This window comes from Microtus ochrogaster, chromosome 26 (assembly GCF_000317375.1).
Source record: "Microtus ochrogaster isolate Prairie Vole_2 chromosome 26, MicOch1.0, whole genome shotgun sequence".
NCBI classification, from domain to species: domain Eukaryota; kingdom Metazoa; phylum Chordata; class Mammalia; order Rodentia; family Cricetidae; genus Microtus; species Microtus ochrogaster.
In genome coordinates this window covers 445,385-458,097 of record NC_022025.1, presented here as the reverse complement: position 1 = coordinate 458,097, position 12,713 = coordinate 445,385, and the positions used below count along the sequence as shown (strand labels likewise).

General features: G+C 41.8%; 1 protein-coding gene and 1 pseudogene across 3 annotated transcripts in view; one reads left to right on the top strand and one right to left on the bottom strand.

Moving 5' to 3' along the window:
• The window catches only part of Rundc3b (RUN domain containing 3B), a 152,939-nt gene that overhangs the window by 25,555 nt on the left and 114,671 nt on the right, over positions 1–12,713 (bottom strand). For all 3 annotated transcript variants that reach the window (XM_026784635.1, XM_005358285.3, XM_005358286.3), the window contains exon 8: positions 6,630–6,787. In XM_026784635.1, the coding sequence (XP_026640436.1) occupies positions 6,630–6,787 (158 nt within the window). The remainder of the gene's footprint in view (positions 1–6,629; positions 6,788–12,713) is intronic.
• On the top strand, positions 2,146–5,621 carry LOC101986963 (annotated as a pseudogene).

The window sequence follows — 12,713 nt, the reverse complement described above, 5'->3', positions numbered from 1 at the left end:
CACACACACACACACACACACACACACACACACACACACACACACCCCCCATGAAAACAGGAGGAAAATAGCAAGACCTGTACTGCAATGCCCGGCTATTCCACTTTCTGTCTCTGTGCCTTTACTATGTTGACTCACTGTTGTTTCAACTGTAAATTATGCCCCACAGGCTCATCTTTTAGCTGTGGTCCCCAACTGGTGCCACTTTTTGGAAGCTTGTAAAATCTTTAGAGAGAGAGACTCCATGGCAGCCAGACTTGAGGTTTGGTAGGCAGGTCCTCCTCGTGCTCTCTGCCTTCTGAAGGCCACACTGCTACCAGCTGCTTCACAGTCCCGCAGCCACACTTTGCTGCCATGATGGAGTCCATCCTCTTAAACTACAAAATAAAACCCTCTCCCACCGAAGCTGGTGCTTCTCGGTTATTTGGACACAGCAAGGTGAAAAGTGATCAATATTGCTCATGTAAGTGGGGTCAGTTTTTTGTGATGTTTTTTCACTTGGCAGGAATAACATCCTGTAGCATATCCTTCATCCCTACTGTAGAGTATCACAAATTTCTTCCCATTTTAAGCTAGATAGTATTCTATTTTATCCATAAATCACATTCTGCTTTCTTTTTGCTAGAGGAGACACTTCATGTTATCTTTAAAAATCTATTAAGAACTGTGTTCTCACAGACATAATGTCTTGGAAAGGCCCTTGAGAACGTATATGCTGGGTACAATGCTACCTGGCTTCATGTGTTGCTTAAATATTTTGCTTCCTTTCTTCTTATAGTCATTGCTCAGAATGGCAGTGAATTCTCAAACTATTATTATGTAACTTGTTTTGCCTTCAATTCTGTTCATTTTTCTACATAAATTCTGATGCTCTGTCAATGAATGTATAGCTATATGAGCTTTTATTAATGTCTTTCAAAGTCATAATTCTGCAGCTTTAAACTATTTCCTCTGACTCTTGTGTAACTATACCTGTTCTATTAATTACTACCTTTCCCCTCTTTGTCTTTGAGCCTACAGTCTCTTGTAGACTGTGTTCCTCTGGACCAGATGATTTCTTCTCCTATGCTTCCAATCTGTTTCTTAGAGAGTCTAACTTCTAATACATAGATACTCAGATAGATTTAGTGTTTGTTTTCATGACTATAAGCTATCTTCCCTCATTTACTGGTATTCTTGTTTTCTTTCATGTTTTTGTAAAATAATGTTTTAATTTATTTCCTCTCACATATACTCTATATTTTCTTTGGTTATTATAAAGATTACATTTAACATTTTAAGGTTATAATGCTCTGATTTGAATTTATATCAACTTAACTTCATTGAAATAAAAGAACTCTTCTCCTTTAAATCTGTTCTCACTCTCCAGTTATCAATACTACAAATGACATGTTTAAATATTTTTTTTGCCCACAACTAGAACCTTTGAAATGCATCAATCTTGCAAATTATGTGAAAATAAAATACAGTGTTATAAGCTGAAAATAATAATAGGAGAATATGCATTTTAATGGTATATATTCTGTGAAGAAGCAATGGAGTACTATTCATATCATATGGTTATCTTTGAAAATTTAGTATTCTACTGAATTTCCCAAAAATATTCAAAAGAAGTAATGCAACGTGGTTTACCTTTCTAGTCTGACTGCGCTTTTTCTTTTCTGCTTTCTTTGTGTGTGTGTTTATGTCTATGTGTGTACATCTGTATCTGCACACATGTGTATAGGTTACCAGACAACCTTTGGTACTGGTCTCTGGGCACCATCCACCACTTTTATTTTTCAAACAGCATCTACGTTTAGCCTGGAGCTTGCCAAGCAGATTGGAGGGCTGGCCAGCGAGCCCTGGGAACTGGCTTGTCTCGCCTTTCCTTTCCAGTGCTGGGATGACAAGTGTGTGTCACCACACCTGGCTTCTTCACATAGGTTATGGGATCAAACTCAGGTCAGAACTTTACCAACAGAGCCATCTCCTTAGTCCTCGCTGCATTTTCTTAGTATCTGCTCTAATATGGACAATGAAGTATGCAACTGTGTTAATATAACACGATTCTAAGTTAAACTTTATTAACAAGTATCATCGGCTAAATTACAGATGACCAAATGATTATGACAGGTCACAACATCCATTTTTAAGTAGACCACGATGACATCATCGCTCGCACTTGCCGGTATCTACACCACTCATCCTAAACTGTGAACCATCAGTGACTTTGTTTTGCTAGCTGATAGATGGCACCATCAATATTTACTGTGATTCACAGCTATGTGGTAGGTTCTTGAATTACTTCAACAATGAGTGATTTTTCTTATATTGTTTAGACTCTTCAGTTCCTTCCCTCACAAGACCACACAGAACATTTACCACTACTAAAATTTTTAAGTCATTAAAGGAAAAAATGCATCAGGGTTGTTAAGAATTCTTCATATTTATTGGTGTTGAATAGTACGAGGTTTTCAGATTTTACACACTGTTTTATGGATCTCTATTCTGAGGTTTGCCGTACATGTTTTATGATCGTTTAAACAGCAAATCTTCTACCCAAGGGTCTAAATCCATGGCTGTTAGCAAACTATTCTATTATATATGATACTCTTTAAACAACTATGGGATTGATGATGTCAATCTCCTACATTACTATCTTTTTGTTTTGTTTTGTTTTTCAAGACAGGGTTTCTCCGTAGCTTTGGAGCCTGTCCTGGAATTCGCTCTTGTAGACCAGGCTGAACTTGAACTCAGAGATCTGCCTGCCTCTGCCTCCCCTCCCGAGTGCTAGGATTAAAGGTGTGCACCACTGCCTGACAGATATTAAACCCTTAAGGCGAAAGTAACTTCTGTTAGAGTTTGTGTGTGGGGGGGGAGGGGAGACAAGATTATCAAAGCAAACGCAAGGAACACTACAGTACAATAAAAATCCCTGGCCTGCATTTCTGATCAGCATCAATCTCATGTGAGACAAACCAAGAAATTGCTCCAAGTTAAAGTGACTGAAAAAAAAATGGAACCAAATAGAAAACACGGACTTGAATTGGATTTGGTGACAGGGAAACAAAAGTGCACCGAGGGACGATTTCAGAACAGTCAATGAAACGGAAATACGAAATCAATCTGACCTGTTAAAACTGACTCACGAACTTTGGCTATCTCAGACACACAGAAGCAGAAGGCATGATAATGTTTACAGCATCTACATGGTTAAAAATCTGCATACATGTGTGAGGAGAGGGAGAATTACAAGACAAAATGTTAAAATCTGATAAATCCTGGAACGTAAGTATGTAAATTCTGTATACTAGTTATTATAATTTTTCTGAAAGTCTAATATTTAAAATTTATCCTTTAAGGGGGTACCACTGGCTCCTCGGCTTTTCTCATAGATGCACCAGCAATTGGATACAGCAAGGGCAAGCCTGCTGCTCCCTCCATCCATCCCCTTTCTGCCCTGGGTGTGGAGTTCCTGCCAGAGGCTTGGGTTGCTGGATACTGCCTTTTTCCAGTGAGGACGGGGGTGGGTGCTTTTTCTCTTGGAAGAGGGTTTTAGCACAGGTTTTCTTGTTCTCACTTCCAACTCTCCTTCTCCCCTTCCCCACCTATTGGCATGATGGCTCTCCGGATTATTTGCGGGTGCTTTTTGGGATTACTGCTGGGGCCACAAAAGCCAAGCCAGGTTCGGATGAGAAGGAGCCGATCCTGCTGTTATGGAAAGTCCTAGATTTGGCCAACAAGAAGGTGGGACAGTTGCACAAAATACTAGTTAGACTGGATCAGTTGGAACTGATGGAGGATTGCAAAGAAGAAACTAAAATAGATGCTGAAAACCTGTCTTTCATGCCACAGCTGGACCAAGCTTTCAGGACAGTTTAACCATCAGGGAGCAATGAACTGAACACTGGGGTAGGGACTTCCTTCTGTTTGTGTACTGATGGGCAGCTTCATGTCAGGGAAATCTTACATCCCGAGGCTTCCCAGAAGAAGGCATTACTACTACCTGAATGCTTCTATTCCTTTTTTGATCTTCAAAGAGAATTCAAGAAATATTGCCTTGGCTCACCTCATATCGACAAGCTGGACCTAGCAGCAATGGCAGAAAGCCTAACCTTTGAGTAAAACGACCCTGTCTCCTGATGTGGAGTGTCTCAAGTTGAAGATATGGGGAACATAATTTTAGCGATGATCTCAGAACCTTACAATCATCACAGATTTCAGATCCAGAGGGAGTAAGCTACAATCTGAAAGTGGTACATGCAAGATGGAGCTCACTGCTGACATGGTAGGTCGTGAGGGTTCAAGGTTTGCCCTGGCAGTCTTTCGATTAAGACATTGTAAGGTTCTTCAAAGGACTAAATATCGCCAAGGGAGGTGCAGCACTCTGCATGCTCAGGAGTGGAGAGATGGAGAAGCTCTGGTTAGGTTTGTAAGTGAGGAGCACAGAGATCAAGCTCTACAGAGGCACAAACATCACACAGGGAACCATGGGAACTGGTACATTGAGGTTTACAAAGCAATGGGTGAAGATTTCCTTAAAATTGCTGGAGAGCCATCCAGTGAGGTAGCCTAGTTCCTCTCCAAGGAAAAGCAAGTCATCACCCGCATGCTCCCTTTCACAGCCACAGCTGAAGGGGCGGTAGCCTTCCTAGGACAGCATTGCCCCATCACCGGGGGAAAGGAAGGCATTTTCTTTGTCACCCATCCTGATGGTAGAACGACAGGAGATGCTTCTGTGCTCTTTGCTTGTGAGGAATACACTCAGAATACCCTGCGAAAGCATAATTACTTGCTGGTAAAAGATACATGGAGCTTTTCAGAAGTACCGCCAAAGTGCAACAGGAGCTGAATGGGTTCTCCTCAGCCCCTCTGATTCCTCATCTAAGCCCTCCCATTATCCCGGTACTACCTCAGCAATGTGTGCTCCCCACAAACGTAAGAGACTGTATATGTGTGAGGTCTTCCCTACACTGCCACAGTAGAGGGCATTCTGGACAATGCATGGGGTTCCCATGGTATTGAATACCCGGGCCGCCCATCAGGAGATGCCTTTACCCAGATGAAGTCTGCAGACAGAGCATTCATGGCTGCACAGAAGTATCATTTGAAAAAAAAAAAAAACCATGAAGGTGAGATATGTGTCAGTCTTTCAGTGTTCAGCTGAGGAGATATACTTTGTACAAATGAGGGGCACTTTAAATCGAAATGGTTATCCCTGCTGCCATGAAAGTCACATGCCTGTCTCCTCCTGCACATTCCCAGCTTCTGCAGCCGTGATTCCTACCGAAGCTGCCATTTATCAGCTGTCTCTGCTCTCCAGTCCCTGGGCCCTGCAGCTTTCCACCACACAGTGCCCAGCAGAGTCCCCGGGCACTACAGCCCTCCACCACACATTGCCCAGCGGGCACTACAGCCCTCCACCACACATTGCCCAGCGGGCACTACAGCCCTCTACCACACACGGCCCAGCAGGCACTACAGCCCTCCACCACACACGGCCCAGCGGCCACTCAGCTCTTCATGAACTACACAGCCTACTACCCCAGGTAAGGCTCTACAGGAAGTGACAGGAGGGACAGAGACAAAGGACTCCTTTGACAACCAGAGTGTGTGCTCACAAAAGAATATCGTCTCCCTCACTGAAGGTCACATGGCCGGCCACAGCTTCTGCTCACATCTCTGACTAATAGGTTGTTTTAAGGCAGACTCGAGAAGTTTACTACTTATTTGTGGTATGTGACTAGCATGGTCTTAAGTCGCCCCTGAGTTCAGCTCTCCCCCTTCCATCTCCTGTTAACTGGACTGCAAGGGGTAGCTTTGTTCCTTATGATCAGGTAGGAACAACATGGAGATGAATCGCAAAGCAGAATGATTCATAATGGGAATGACTATATTTCTATTAAGGTTGAATGTCACCCAAATATAAATATAGTTGCTTTAAATTAAAAAAAATATCCTTTAAGAGTAAAATCTATGATGTGGAGAATTTTCACTATAAAAAATTAACATAATTTTGACAAAACGGTAGCATTAGGGTGAGTGCTTTGAGTAGTGACAGGCAAAGGAGCTCATACCAGAAGGCAACTCTCCACACACCAAAGCTGTGCTCATCTAAAAACTGCCTGCTGCAAAATTCTTCCAGAGGAGACAGCATTAAATGTGCAGTGATGCCGTGGCAGAGCCTGCCTGCAGTTCCATCCATCAGGACTGCACTTGAGTAATACTGGTCTAAGGTACGATGTTTGTAGTCAAACAGTAACTAATTCAGCTCCACGAGTGCTTCAGGGCTGAGGATGTGCGTCAGTAGCTTGATACCCAGCCTGCAGAAACAGAGACTTAAGGGCTGGATGTGCGTCAGTAAGCTTGATGCCCAGCCTGCAGAAACAGAGACTTAAGTAGAAATCACGCATTTCGAGTGCATACTACACAGAACAACTGAAGGGGATTTTTAATTTTCGCCTTGTGTTTTCTAATTTCCTCACAGTGAAATCAGATGACTTTTCTAGTAAGGAACAAAACCACTTTCTTACAAAGAGAGAGAAGCTCTGAGGGGCAAGCAGATGTCTGGAATTAAGACTGTGTAGCAGAGCCCACTCCACGCTCATGTCTACATATCGCCATTCTTAGGAAAGAACCTCACTTACAGCTGATCTTGAAGCTCCACGATGATGTATTCTAACTGTTCCTTCTCCAGCTTGTGGGCCAGATCAGAATCTTCAATCCTCTGAAGCAGCACTTTATTCTGAGAGACAGATTCAGAAAGCTGGTTCTCACGAAGCCGTAAGAGTTCTTCAAGATAACCCTGGAAACACAGTTGCACAAGGGTAAGGTCAACTGTAGAAATTCTAAGACATCTTAAGATCAACGATGAACACCGTCAGCAGTATGTCCATCTATTTCATAACGAAACATCTCAAAATACTACTGATGAATAATTTTAATTGAACACGGAAGCTTAATATGCACTCTGCATTTTTGACTGTTATTTGGGGAAATGGAATGGGAGGTGGGGTCTAGTATATAGTCTCAGATGACCTTGAACTTCACCTCCTGCCCTCACCTCTCCCTTTCAGAGTGAAAGGGTTACTTAATGCACAGGACTTAAATAGGACTGATGATAAACACAGGGTTTCATCTAATTACAAATATCAATACTCTAATACTCAATACTTGTATACTTTCTGTATATAAGGAACCAACTCCAGATCCCACTCATTAGAAACAGATGGCAGATGATGGCTTCAAAGCAAGAACTGATGTTCTGGACTGCTGGGCACTATATATTTGATACTTACAGAAGTTAACCAAAAAGTAAATTAAGTAGTAGGTGCAAGGCAGGTTTCACAACTAACTATACCACTAACAAATTGGTGTAAACCCAAGAGTCTAAAACACTCTTTCATTTCTGGGTATGCATGCCCACGCTTTCCGCTCCATTTGGGATCTGCTTCTCTTGTCCTGCATCTTCTCCTGATGGACTCCAAGGCTAACTGCTTTACACTACCAGGGGCTTGTTGGTTGAAAATACTTATTCTGGGACCAGAAACAACTTCTTTCTTCGATATCAAAGACCAATGTTGGTTTTTGCTACTTCCTTCTTTCAACTTTTTATAAACTTCCTCCTACAAATGAAATAATTAGTGACTAGCAAAAACAAAGGTCTGTGTTAGCTGGCACACAGTGTGACTGGGTAATGAAGGAGTTACCTGTTTGACCCTTTTTTTTACGGAGGCCACAAAACATTCATGACCAAAGGATAACTTTACAAGTATCTTCTAGCTTCATTTCTTTAGGCACGCCCAAATCATAGGCACTGCCAAACCAAGAATTTCTTCCCACATATTGGGTAGAGACCTCATGGACAGATGTTTTCAAGACTAGTTCTAGGCCCTGTGTAAACACTTCAGAAATGAAGACTAAAACAGAAGAAGCAAACAGAAGCAAAGAAAAGCTACTTTAAAAAGCTCATGTCTAAGATATTTGTCCTCCTTCCCACATTGCCTTTTATTTATTTTTATGTATGTGGGAGTTTTGCCTCTATGAATGTTTATCCACCATGTGCATGCCTGGTACCTGTTTCCGTGGAACTGGAGTTGGAGCATCTGGCAGGTCTTGTGGGTGTTTGGAATTACCCAGAGGTACTCTGGAAGAGCAGGACTAACCACTGAGCTGTCTCTCCAGGCCCCTTTCACCTTGACTTGTTTCCACTTCCCTCCTGTCTTTTCTCCTCCCCTTCTATCCTCTCCCATAATCCCCACGCTTCCAATTTACTCAGGAGATCTTGTCTTTTTCTACTTCCCATGAAGATTAGATCCATGTGTCTCTCTTAGGGTTTTCTTTGTTGTGTACGTTCTCTGGGATTGTGAATTGTAGGCTGGTTTTTCTTTGCTTTATGTCTTAAAGCCACTTATGAGTAAGTACATATTATATTCATCTTTCTGGATTTGGGTTACCTCACTCAATATGATGTTTTCTAGATCATATTTGTCCACAAATTTCAAGATGTCATTTTTTTCTGCTGTGTGGTACTCCACTGTGTAAATGTACCACATTTTTTTTCTTTATCTATTCTTCAGTTGAGGGGCATTTAGGTTGTTTCCAGGTTCTGGCTATGATAAACAATGCTGCTATGAACAAAGTTGAACATTTCCTTCTGGTATGATTGAGCATCCTTTGGGTATATACCCCAAAGTGGTATTGCTGGGTCTTGAGGTAGGTTGTTTCCTAATTTTCTGAGAAATTACCATATTGATTTCCAAAGCAGATGTACCAGTTTGCACTTCCACCAGCAATGGAAGAGTGTTTCCTTTACCCCACAACCTCTCCAGCATAAGCTGTCATCAGTGTTTTTGATCTTGGCCATTCTTACAGGTGTAAGATGGAATCTCAGAGTTTTGATTTACATTTTTCTTATGGCTAAGGATGTTGAGCATTTCCTTAAGTGTCTTTCAGCCATTTTAGATTCATCTGTTCAGAGTTCTCTGTTTAGGCTAGTACCCCATTTTTAAAATTAGATTATTTGTTCTTTTGATGACCAAGTTCTTGAGTTCTTTGTATATTTTGGAGATCAGTCCTCTGTTCAATGTGAGGTTGGTGAAGATCTTTTCCCACTCTGTAGTCTGCCATTTTGTCTTGTTGACTTGCTTTATAGAAGCTTCTCAGTTTCAGGAGGTCCTATTTATTAATTGTTTCTCTCAGTGTCTGTGCTACTGGGGTTATATTTAGGAAGTGGTCTCCTGTGCCAATGCATTCAAGTGCACATCACACTTTCTCTTCTATAAGGTTGTCTTTAATGTTCTGGAGTTTTCAGGAGTTCTGGACCAGGGACACCAAATTCTCCCTAAAATCACTAGTTCCATGATCTTGGCACCAATTTCAAGCTCATCAGATAAAGTTTCTGAGTTTGGCTGGACCAGTTTTTTGCTCTTCTTCTGAAAGAAATGCCTGCTTAGTGCATAATTCTGCCACATACTCAGTGTCTTAGGGTTTTCTAACACTGTGAAGGGACACCATGACTACAGCAACTCTCAGAAAGAAAGCACTTAATTGGGGTGGCTTATAGCTTCAGACCATTATTATCACAGTGGAAGCGTCGTGGCTGATGGTGCTGGAGCTGAGACTGCTACATCTTCGGGCAACAGGAAACTAACTGCGACACTGAGGAAGCCTAAACAAGACATCAAAGCCCACCCCCACAGTGACACACTTCCTTCAATGAGGCCACACCTACTCCAAGAAAGCCACACCTCCTAATAGTGCTACTCCCTGAGATTTTGGAGCCAGTTACATTCACGCTACCACAGTCGGTATCTCTGCAGTTTCAGTATTCATCCACACTCTCTGCATCTCTGCAGTTCCAGCATTCGCAGCACACTCCCGCATTCCTGCAGTTCCAGCATTCACTGCACGCTCCTGCATCTCTGCAGCTCCAGTATTCGCTACACTCTCTGCATCTCTGCAGTTCCAGCATTTGCTGCACATTCCTGCATCTCTGCAGTTTCCTTTCTGGGAAAGCTGTGATTCTTCTTCACTAAGAGGATGAATCTCCTGACCTTTATCTTCAGGAAGTAGGATGTTTTAGAAAATTTCAAAATTATCTGCAAATCAGCTGCCCCCAAAGGTATTCAAAACGTCCTTTCATGATGGGAAGAAACTTCTCTGTGCATTTATGAATCTGGATGTACCTAAAGTCTGGATGCCTCTCACTTCGTTGCAATAAGCTATTCAACAGCGTGAACGACTTCAAGTAGGAAGTTTTGCGATGTGGTGCAAAGAACTGGGCCAGCCAAGGCACTGGATCCACACACTTCTTGCTCCACCTCACAGTTCTCAAGTGAGAAACAGTGAACAGTCACACTCTGCCACCACGACCAAATAAAATTCTGCTTTTTTTCCTTCGGGTAAGTCTCCACAGCACATCACCTTAAAGGGTCAGTTCTAATGTCTGACACTGGTAAGCCAGCCATCCCTGCGTTTAAATTCTCCTCAGTGTTATTAACTCATTTGCTGTTCTCTGCTAGATTATTGTTCCTGTAGTCAAGGTTAAACCTCGGAGGTTCTTAGGCCCTCAGGGAGGTGTCATTTGTTTTTCAAGATGGGGTTTCTCTGTGTAGCCTCAGAGATCTGCCTGTCTCTGCCTCCTGAGTGCTGGAATTAAGGGTGTGCACCATTATTCCAGGCTCATCTCTGAGTTTAGTTGTCTTCTGGCTACAGGACTTAGAAACCATAGAATAAAAGCTTCTTCTGGCAGCTGGATCTCCCACTGTAGAAGGAGCAGCAGGCTGCATTCCTGCTGCCTGGCTCCTGGCCGCACAGCTAGCTTATGCCCTGAAATAACAACACACAATTCATTTAAACACTGCCTGGCCCATTAGTTTTAGCCTCTTGTTGGCTAATTCTCATATCTTGATTAACCGATTTCTATAAATGTGGGTAGCACCACGAGGTGGTAGCTTACTGGGAAGAGTCTAACCTGCGTCCATCTTGGAGAGGAGAGCTATGGCATCTGCCTCACTTCCCTTCTTCCCAGCATTCTGTTCTGTCTACTCTACCCACCTATGTTCTGACCTATCAGGCCAAGCAGTTTCTTTACATCATCCCACCCTGCCTCTGTCCCTGATGCATGCTATGGTGCTCCAGGTCCTCGATTTATTTTTTATCCATGTGTATGGAGATGTATCTGAGTCAGTTTATGGGTACCACTGTGCATGAAGGTTCCCCACAGGGGCCAGGAGACATTGGATCCCCTGGATCTGGAGTTAGGGGTGGTTGTGAGCTACCTGCTGTGGGTACTAGCAACTGAACCTGGATCTTCTCAAGAGCAGCAGGAACTCTTGACCACTGAACTATCTCTCTAGAGCTGAAGCTATTTTAGAAAAACTTTAATTTTTATTTATGTTTATCGATGGGTGTTTTGACTGCATCACATATGTGTGTTCTATGTGCATGTCTGGTGCCCATGGAGGGGGCTTCAGATCCCTGGAACTGAAGTTAGAGATGGTTGTGAGTTGCCGTGTGGGTGCTGGGAATTAATTGTTTAATTCCTCTGTGAGAGCAATCTCCCCAGTGCCTAAAACTATTGTTTTTTCAATTTGAGAAATCTTATACACAATTTAAGGCAAATCTTGCTTTAAAATTTCTAAGTCTTGTTAACAGTGGCAGGTACAAATGTCCCAGCTTTGAAATATAGATCTATTAGAAAACTGACTCTATGTGATCAGTTTTCAAAATCACATAGACATTTTAGCCTAACAGCAGGGGGCAGTATAAATCTTTCACAGGACTACAGGCTAATTGCTATGAACTGTTGTCATATTCTAGTTTTGTCACTCATCACAGTACATGCTGTCTCATTTGTGACATTAACAAACTGCTTCCTTTATTTTAGCTTCATCGTACCTGTTAAAAGGGCTAGTATTACTTTCCCCTGAAGATTGTTTTCCTTAGTAAATTTCATATCCACTTCATAATCAAATCTCAATGATTGAAAGTAATTTTATAAACAAATCTTTCTTTTCATATGTTTTAATACAAACTATATACAGATATTTTCAAGCATTAGTAATTAAAGAATACACTATTCATTATCTCAATTAATTACCACTATAGTAGGAGCCAATATAATTATCTACAATCTGCAGGAATGGTAGTATATTGAGATATGTGTTAATTATCTCCTTTTCTCTCTGGTTTTTATCACAAATATTGTCTAGATGCACTCTTTTGAAACATTCTTTCTCATCTACATTGATGAGTTTAGCCAACAGTACATTGACTTTCAATATTGTATATTACAGCTTAATCCCTGTCCAGTCAATGGCCATTAGAGTTATTTCAGAATTTTCTTGATGCTAACAATAATGCTATGAACACACTTCTATGTTTCTTGGACCACACATCACACTGTTCTGAGAGGCAGAACTGCTGGGCATAGGCATAGTCAGATGCTTAATTGTTTTTACTATGTTTTTATACTTTATACTAATCATATTCCTACCATGGGTTATACTTCTATGTCTTCACACAGATATCAATGGTATACTGGATTCACTTAGTCTGCTGGAGAATGTTTCTGCTTTGTCTGTTATTAGAGAGAGTCACTATACAGTAGGGAGCACCATTGTTACAACAGAATATCTCAGCTCTGTCTGGTATTAGAGACAGTCACTGTACATTAGGGAGCACGGTTGTTACAACAGAGTATCTCAGCTCTGTCTGGTATTAGAGAC